Here is a 10000-nt window from a genome sequence, read left to right as displayed (position 1 = left end):
CTCATCAATCAAAGTCTGACAAAGAAATGATTTGATTCGTGTTGTACCAAAGTATATCATCAATGTTCGAAGGCCAGAAAAGTCGATTAACATCAATACTGCATGACTTTCACTTTAACTTCATCGGAATCAACGTCTTGAATTATCCCTGGGTATGCATGGACGTCATATTCTACTACGCAGCATTTGCTTACCCAGACTTGGGGCCCATGTTCGTATGGGTTAGTATGGATCTCTCTCTCTCTCTCTCTCTCTCTCTCTCTCTCTCTCTCTCTCTCTCTGAATACAAGTTAAACACTCACGGTGCATACAACTCTTGCTGTCAATGTAATGCTGCAGGAGATCTCTTTAGCTAGGGTAGAAATATTCGCTGTGACAATAACCTTCAGTTGATGTAGTTTCTCAGCTTTGTATTAGATTCTCATGAGTTTTACAGAGACACGTGTTCCTGTCACACGCTTTTGGAAACAGAATTCAGAATGGTTTGAAAGCGGCAAAAGAGAGAGAAAGTATGATATAAGGACATCAGGAAACTTGTACATAAATTTTTAATTCAGATTTTTAAGACTATCTTTTACATACTTAATAAGATTGACAGCTGCTAGTAGTGGTTTTCTACAGTGATTGAGCCCCCGGTAAGGTATATATGTTGATTCTGATGCTATCCTCAAAAGCCTGTATATGTTTAGTAGTCCTGTGTGAAGTATTTTGGCCAACGATCTGGAACCTTTTGATCGCCGATTATTCCTTATACCGCGAGCAAGAGTGTTGTGAAAGAGAAGAGGGTTTTTTTTTGTATTTTTGAGGACAATTTATTGTCCACCTATGAATTGGTTAGTCATATCTCTTGGCAAGTTAGACTCTGAGGACTTAACTAACTGATGTTTAAGTTGATAATATTTCTTTTTGTATTTTTCTGGATTTCTTTCTTTTAAAAGGAGTTTAACCATAAGCCCTTTACTTCTCGGTGGGCCCTTGCAGGAATTCTTCTCACTCGTTTTCTCCCTCTTTGAAGACAACTGTTTCTGTTAGCATTTGAGTTATCAGATTCTGGTGAAAGATGAGGGGAATTTAGTTCCAAAACATTCGTAATTTACTTTCTTTTCATTCTTGAATTTCGTTGGTTTTGTTTCTACACTTGTCTCTGTTTTCTCTCTAACTTAACTGTTTTGTTTCTTTTCTTTTTCTTTATCGCGCTCTTTCTTTTCTGAGGTATTCTTCGTGTTTCTCAGGTTGATTTTTTAATTTTTGCATGTACTTCCTACTCCTTTCCTTGTTTGACAATGCAGCCATCACGGAGACAAGAGCTGATAACTGCAACAACAAAAAAATAAACTAGCATTTCCATTTCCATTATTTAAAATGCCTAATAACATAGTTTTCAGTAACGTATACACTTGCAACGTATAGATAAATATACGTGTGTGTGTGTACGTACACACACATGCTATCAAAGAGACGATTAATAAATCAATGTGCTTTAGTGATGTCGTAAAAACTAAAAACAAATTGTCACAATACTTCAACTTTCACAGTATGCTCTGAAAGAGGTGGACCTCGGCAAATGTTCTTCTTCCGAGAAAAGAAAGGCCTTGGAGGAGGCAGAGATCATGAAGGAACTGCAGCACAACCACGTGGTCCAAATATTCTCCTCCTACATACAGGAGGGACAGCTGTGCATCATCACCGAGTACTGCGAGGGGGGAGACCTGGCGCAGTTTCTCGAAGATTCTCAGGAAGTCCTGCCAGAGGAACTCATCGTCTGCTGGGTCTGGCAGATGGCGTCTGCTCTTGAGGTAAGACCTGTTGCTGTTGTTTATTTTGTATCGTTTCGTTTTGTTTTGTTTTGATTTGTTTAATTATAGCGAAAAGGTCAATGATATAAATGGTTTGTTAATGTAACGATATAGTTACCATTTAGGGCTTGAAAATTCATTTATCACAGATCAGTACGGAAAATGACAAAACATTAAATTCACCTGCGATAAAATTATAATTATATTCAATATTTCACTAATATCCGTTACGTTTATATTTATTAATATATAACAGGCTATAATTGTTTGACATCCAAATATAAAAAAATAACTAAGAATTATATGTAAATAAGGTATGTCCATTCTTACCCATTTCATCTTCACTGTATAGTTGCTTGCGAGATGACTGTATAGCACTGGCGTAGCAACAACAATGGTTTATATATATTTTACATTTATTTATATAGATATATGTGTATGTGCCCCCTCCCCCCCCCCCCCCCCCCAACGTTTTGGCACCATCCTACGCCCGTGGTATGGTCACTTGTTATCTGTAAAAATGCATCTGTATAGAACTTGGTAGATTTAGCTTTTGCTTTGTAAAGTGAATAAAATAGTTTAGTCACTTAATTTAATAAAACAAATGATGTAAAATAAGTCCATTGAATATATTTTGTACGAACGGAAGTAAAACCGATCTAGACTTGTTCAAACACAATAGGACGACCGTAACAAAGGGTGATAATACTCAAAAGCTACCACTATTACAATGCTATCACCTATTTTCCAACCCTAGATAGGCATACCTTGCTAAAATTTACTGTGAGCCTTATTCCTCAAAATGATACCAATAAACCCCATTGGTTCATGAACTAAGACACAGAGAATAATACATGAGTGGCCGTTAGATACCATTTATCTCACAACGAGATGTTTTAAAATGTATCTGACGAGCGAAAGCGAGTTTTATACGTTTATAAACAACGAGTTGTGAGATAAATGGTATCTAACCGACACGAATGTATTATTCTATTTCTTACATATCCTCAAAAACCAGGTTTTAAGCAAATTTTAACATGTTTTTCGACTAAAAGTTATTTACAGCCGTTACACTTGTGACTTATGCGTCACAGACACATGGATGTCAGGTTAACTATACGTCACAATGTAATCGATTTCCATCGTGTAGTTTTTCATTGGATGTATGGCATTGGTGATCTGGTCATCACCTAGGAGCAGCCAGTCGTATGTCTTGAAATTGTTAACACACGTAAATGTGTTAACAATGTGTAACCAAAAATAACGGACGGTGTTCTCGCCAACGGGTGTGTAAGAAAACAAGAAAATATCTTTAATGTGTAATTTTAGTCACCAAAAAGGCTCTGTATGTGATAAACATGTTACAACGGCAGCAAACAAAGAACAGTCCCTTTAAATCAACTTTCCCTTCATTTTGGAACTAGGAATGTAGGATTGGAAGTGAAGATGTGGAGCATAAGTGGAGTGTTGAGATACTTAAATAGCAACATGTTTTGGGTAAATTCTATTGATATTTTGCAGCATATGCATTCGAAAGACATTCTTCACAGAGACTTAAAGCCACAGAACATCTATTTAACAAAAAACGCCGACATCAAGCTGGGTGATCTTGGAATTGCCAGGTAGGCTTATTCGATTTATATTGTTTTCAGTGATAGTATTAAACCATAGACATAGACCATGTTACTTTATTCCCATGTGGCATAGTTTATGGCCCGGGAAGTAGATAAACTTGTATAAATGGTCCTAAAATTAATTCTACGTCGCGGGACTTGTTGATGTATACTAATTATGATCTATCTACGTCCCGGTACTCGTTAATTGCCCTTTACCTGGTTGACGGTGTGTGCAGTCAAAAGGTAACAACGAACTAATTCTGTACCACAGTGCAGTTATTAGCACTAAGAATGAATGAATGAATGAATGAATGTTTAACGACACCCCAGCACGAAAAATACATCGGCTATTGGGTGTCAAACTATGGTAATGCAAATAAATAAAGTGATGATCAACATCAATATAAAAATTCAAGACTTAAACAAAAACAGTGTAAAGAACTGTACAAAAACACAAATATCACAGAATTTTACGGATACTGAATTTTACTCAAAACTTCAATTTTGTGCTGTATTGGCCATTCTCAAAGATAATGTTACACCCCTGCACCACGGTGAGGTTACAGCACACGCAGGGGTAGCACTAAGAATTCGTGTCACTGGTTATGTTGTAGGTATTACAAATAAATAAAATAAAATAAATTTTAAAATGATACACAATAATATAGGCTCCAACCTAAGTTTTAACGGTTCTGGTGTAAATATGTCTGTCTGTCCGTCCGTCGTCTGTGTGCCTGTCTCTCTGTATCTATGTCTGTCTCAGACAGTGTCTTTTTGTTAACTTTTAATTGTTAATACAACAAACTATCCAATTTAAAAGTAGCGTAACATTTTTATTCAAACTTCAGTAACACATTAATTGTTTCCATAATTCAGTTCCACGATTCATTTTGAGAGACCGAATTCTGGCATAGATAGTGCGGTATTTTCGTTTTCGTGCCGGAGTTCGCCAGTGACCATCTAACTGCTGTAGTTTAACTTCCACTGTAGACTGCTCACTTTTCAATAGACCTACCACCTCAAATATGTTCGGATGACTCTTCTGGGCGATTTGATTTATTTTATAGTGTCATCCTTTCAAATGGTTATTTGTCCGGTGGCTGTCATTGCCAAAGTGGTTCCACATTTCTGGAGTCCATGGCCCTTCTATCCAGGTGTTAGTGACGTAGTCCATCAATAATGTTACCTTTTCATTCTGGGGACTGTCAGAAATTGTGTCAGCCCAAACGTCCTCAACTTTGTCCGGCGGAACCATCAGAAGGGCTGAAGCACACCTTACCACCTTTTATACATCATCGTGTTCAATATATTCTGATGCTTTTTCTGATATTTTTGCGCGTACAACGCCAAATACACAGAGTTTAATGGAAAAAAAAGAAAAGAAAAAAAACCCCAAGTCTCTCAATCGTGTGGCGAGGGACGGGCAACGGGCAACTCATTTTACGTGCCCCTATCCACGAAGGTTCAGGCACGCCCACCACGGATTTAGCCTCTGACTTCGCCAGTCACTAACTCCGGAGCAGGAGGGGGTGGGGGGGGGGGGGTTAAGTTTGAGGTGGGCGGAATTTGGAAAAAAAGCCATTTAGTAAGGTCAGCGCGAGCGCGGACCAAATAGCAGACACTTCGCAAACTTGAAGTACACCGAGTGGGAGCCGTGCTCTGATTGGCTGAATTTCGATTCCTCGGTGAAGCCTGTATTTTACCTAAGTCTACAAAGAGTAACTGCATCCAAAACATGTCCGGACTCTAAAATTTAACCCAAAATAGTTAAGACTGCTCAGCCAAAAAGTTTTTAAGGTGATTTTGAGCAATTGAACGGGCGCCAAAGTAAAATGCGTTAGACTACTTATAAAAAAATAAACAAAAGAATTTTGAACTGCTTCGAAAACGTTTAAAGTCTAACTAGCCCAATAAAAGAGGTTAGTACTCACGGAGGCAAAGGTTGTTAGGAGGTTGGGGGCTACGGCGAGCCGATGAAGTAGGTGGCGTCCAGATGCGGAAGATCATGCCGGTAGGGAGAGACTGCTACCATCTTTGTGATGTGACTGTAATCACTCCCCGCTAGGATTTTGAGGACACGATGTAATGACGGGTTGTCCATCTCCTTAAGTAGCAGCGCTTGATTGTATCTTCCCCTCCGGCGAACGGTGACGCAAACTGCGTTGATATCCACATCAACCTGGACTCGATGGACAGCAAATTCCCCTTCATCGGGCTCGGTAGGTAGCGGATGGTATGCGTTGTGCTTCGGCTCACTAATGAGTTGGCGCACGTCCTCTATGTTGATTATCATCAACTGTTGGAACCGCGGATGGAGTCTGCCGGCCTTAAGTGACCATGGTCCCTCTGTTGGTTTCTCTGGCTTCGGCGGTTGAGTAGGGCGACTTGGCTTGGCTGGGGTGGCACTCGGGGGAGTGGTCGCCTTCCTCTTAACCACAGCCGTCTTCCGGGCCTGGGTCTCAACGGGTGTCGCCGGTTTAATCGGCGACAGGTCCGGAAACCCAGAAGTAAAGGCAGGCGGAACGGGTCTGGTGTACGATGAACTGCAGAGCACTGAGTCCGGCACGTCAATTTCCTCGGGTCCTGTTGAGGGGACGTTGATGACTGGGGCCAAGACCACTTCCATCTTCGTCTTCCTCTTCAGTTGAGTGGCGTTGGCCGGAGTCGCTGCCGGCGGTTTAGCCGCCGGTTTTGTCTCCCCCTGCGCCGCCGCTGGCGCACGTCTCCTCTTCCTCCACCTTCCCTTCTTCTGAATCCGGTCTCCGTACACCAAGGTCACGGTTGCCCGTGACCCGGTGTACGAGACTCGATACTCCAATAGCATTCCATATGTTTTCATCAGTTCCCCCAGGGGGGGGGGGGGGGGGGGGGGCAGATCGAGAGAACAAGGACTAACGTCCGTCTTCATCGCTGAAAAAATTAGAATGGTGGTGAGGGATACAGTGCATACAGCGTTGTGAGTAGATATAAAATACTACCCAGGACAGTAATCCTTTAAAAAGTAGAGACCAATGAAAACACACACACAAGCGCCTGCTCAATTGCTACCCCGAACAGTAATGCTAGACTATAAACGCTTCTCATCTCGTTGGTAAAGAAAACACGGCTCACACTGCAATGCAGAACATGTAGAAACCAATTAGTTCCTTCTACTTCTTGGGAAATTCATAATTCGGCAAACCGGTACTACACAAAATAGGATTTTCTACGTCCCGGATTTTCTACCGCCGGTTAGCAAAGTAACTTAGGCCTAATTATGGCCAGTGAATTATGTAATCCAGTGATTCCATGACAAATAAATTTTAAAACAGTTTTAGAATTCCATGGCACACCACCAGGATCCTGCATCAGGCGCGGATCCAGGATTTTTTAATAGAAGGGGCCCAAATGCCATTCTTGTTTTTGAAAATAGAATTTTAAGGTCTTTGACAGATGGTCGGGATAAGTTTGCTGTAATATATATTGTTTGACCAAAAATAGGGGTGGGGGGGCGGTCCCCTTGGGTCCCCGCCTGAATCTGCGCGTGTGCATCTGGTTATTAATATAATTATACTGTGTATGGATCATTATGCAAATTACGTTTTTTGCTATTGGCCACTAAAAGTCGGCCCACTTTATTTTGAAAATTATGCTCTTGTTGCGCAGTCTCAGAACCATGTCATGGTTGCTCATGCTTTAACGCAGAGGCAGTGCACTAATTTATGAGTAATTCTTCTTTTCTGTTGTTACTGTTAAAAAAGAAGTTCGTTTTGTTTAGCGACACCATTAGAGCACATTGATTTATTAATCATCAGCTATTGGCTGTCAAAGATTTGGTAACTGTTGACGTTGTTATTGTAAATAATGTATTACAACTTATGAGATTGCAGAATATGACCAATTGTTTTTTCTTAAACTGCGTTTATAATTATAGAACATAAACGTATTAAAGTTATATGTTTTATGCACTTTCTAGTCATATTAGCTGTGGTATTTTACATGAGTAAAGAATATTAAATGGTGATATCTTTTTTCAATTTTCATTTCTTTGTTTTAAATGGGGGTTTTTTAATTAAAATTTTTATTTTTTATTTGTATGTTTGTTTGTTGCTGTTGGTGGTGTTTGCTTGGTTGTGATTTTTGGATGTGTTTTTGTTGTTTGTTTTTTCTTGGTGGCTGGCTGGGTGACCGGCTGACTAGGTTTGTGTTTGCCATGTATCTTGACTATATTAAAATTGCTTTATGAAGTTGATATGTTCCATTCTTTTCTTTATTTGTTGTTTTGTTTTTGTTTATTGGATGTATTTTTATTTTGTTTGTCTGTTTGTTTTGTTTTTGTTTTTGTTTTTACTGGTATTATTTAGTGTGGGATTTTTGTTGGTTTGTGTGTCTATGTTTTTTGTGTGTTTTTCTTTTGTTATTGTTATTAGTGGTTGTTGTTGTTGTTTTTGTTTTTTTGCTTGTTTGTAACTTTTATTTTCATTTTAAAATCTAGAGCATAATAATATGCTCTTGAAAATAAAGTTTAAGTTGTATACATTTTCAGAGTTATGGATCAGGGCACAGACCTTTTATCTACTATGGCTGGTACGCCATGTTACATGAGTCCAGAAATTTTCAGTATGAAAGGATACAATTCAAAGGTAAGTATAAAAATACATTATACGAAAGTACAGAAAAATGAATACAGTGTTAACACATCCAGTCTGTATTATTCACATATTTGTTTTTAAAAAAGAAAGGAAGAACACTAATTAAAAAAAATAAAAATAAGTAAAGCTAAACTTAACTAAACTGCACGTTTTATAGTAATGGACCTTTTTGATTATAAACTGTTCCAACCAGTGATTTACCACTAGAAACTCGAGGTCATTTCATAATTCGTCTTGTGATCCACTATTATTGAACGCTAACGAATTTCTGATAACCATGTGACCTCAGCGGGTTTCGTCTCTCATTTGCAGACAGTCTACGTCACAGATCCAAAACAGACCGTTTTTGTCTGTTCCCATAAAACGTTTCGTGGCAGGATTTAGCTTAGTCAATTGAGTTCTCGCTTGAGGTATTTGCATCGCAGGATCGAACCACCTCGGTGGATCCATTCAACTGAATGTTGTTGTTTTTCTCGTTACAACCAATGCACCACAACTGGCCAGAGGCTGTGGTATGTGTTTTCCTGTCTGTGGGAAAGTGCATATAAAAGATCCCTTGCAGCATTAGGAAAAATGTAGCTGGTTTCCTCTGATGACTACTTGGCAGAATTTCCAAATGTTTGACATCCAACAGCCGATGCTTAATTAATCTATGTGCTCTAGTGATGTCGTTAACTTTTTTCAGCTGTGTCAGTCGACGTCACTCTGTGTCAACTGGCGGCTTGCTACAATTTTTTTTTTATGGAAACGTTTATGGACTTTAAGATTAGTTGTGGGGCGGCACGTAGCCCAGTGGTAAAGCGCTCGTTTGGTGCTCGGTCGGTCTAGAATCGATCCCCGTAAGTGGGCTCATTTGGTTATTTCTTGTTCCAGCCACTGTCACAGAGGACGTGCTATGTACTATCCTTTCTGTGGGATGCTGCATATAAGAGATCATTTGCTGCTAATCGGAAAGAGTAGCCCATTTGTGTGGCGGCAGCGGGTTTATGTCTCATTATCCGTGTGGTTCTTAACCATATAATATGTCTGACGCCATTTAATCGTAATTAACTTATTTTGAGTGCGTCGTTAAATAAAACATTTCCTTCCTTTTTCAAGAGCATTTAGTATATACCGTGAGTGGGAAATGAAATATCGGCTGATGACAACATTAGGGGTTTATATAGACTTGATGAGGCGCGTGCGTGCGGTGGGGCTAAAAATAAAATAATTTAATCGAAATACATTTGTTTCAATACGAGCGTTTAAACAGGATGCGTGCAATGCGTGAGTCTGAAAACGCATGCGGCCAGCCGAATTGAAATAATCGTATATGGTTTATATGCCCCAAGCAAAAGGTGCAGACGCATCGAACGTAACAGTCGGACCGCACGAACGTGCCGCATCCAATCTATAGGAACCTTTAATTTCAGTAAATAAAACATTGCTATCCCTTATTGCAGACGGATATTTGGAGTTTTGGGTGTGTTGTGTACGAAATAGCTGCCAAGGAAAGAGCTTATGATGCGCCGGTGCTGCAGTTTCTCGTTTTTCAAGTTGTGTCTGGCAAGGTAGGGATTATGACAAATTGTAATAAAATTCACAATGATTGTTTCATAAAATTAGTGGTCTTTACTTCACTTTGTTACTGTCAAACATATTATATTAATATTTGACAACCCAGCAAGTCTAAGGGAGGGAGAGGGAGGGAGAGGGAGGGAGAGGGAGGGAGGGAGGGAGAGAGAGAGAGAGAGAGAGGGAGGGAGAGAGAGAGAGAGAGAGAGAGAGAGAGAGAGAGAGAGAGAGGGGAGGGAGGAAGATTTGCGATATTTTAGTATTCAATATTTTATTTTTATACTTACATGTCTACGCTATCAGTTCCTCTTTTCATAGAGTTGGGGAGATAGAAAGAAAGGAACACACACACACAGAGAGAGAGAGAGAGAGAGAGAGAGAGAGAGAGAGAGAGAGAGAGAGA

The 10000-nt window shown here is 39.7% G+C and overlaps 1 protein-coding gene across 1 annotated transcript in view; it reads left to right on the top strand.

The window, feature by feature from the left end:
• Nucleotides 1–10000, top strand: part of LOC121368404 (serine/threonine-protein kinase Nek6-like) — a 27002-nt gene that overhangs the window by 3349 nt on the left and 13653 nt on the right. The window contains exons 2-5 of the mRNA XM_041493115.1: nt 1536–1796; nt 3318–3418; nt 7938–8034; nt 9486–9593. Coding sequence (XP_041349049.1) covers nt 1536–1796; nt 3318–3418; nt 7938–8034; nt 9486–9593 — 567 coding nt within the window. The remainder of the gene's footprint in view (nt 1–1535; nt 1797–3317; nt 3419–7937; nt 8035–9485; nt 9594–10000) is intronic.

Source organism: Gigantopelta aegis, chromosome 3, assembly GCF_016097555.1.
Source record: "Gigantopelta aegis isolate Gae_Host chromosome 3, Gae_host_genome, whole genome shotgun sequence".
In the NCBI taxonomy this organism is placed as follows: Eukaryota; Metazoa; Mollusca; class Gastropoda; order Neomphalida; family Peltospiridae; genus Gigantopelta; species Gigantopelta aegis.
Note: the sequence above shows the minus strand (reverse complement) of the source record. Positions and strands in the feature narration are given on the sequence as shown.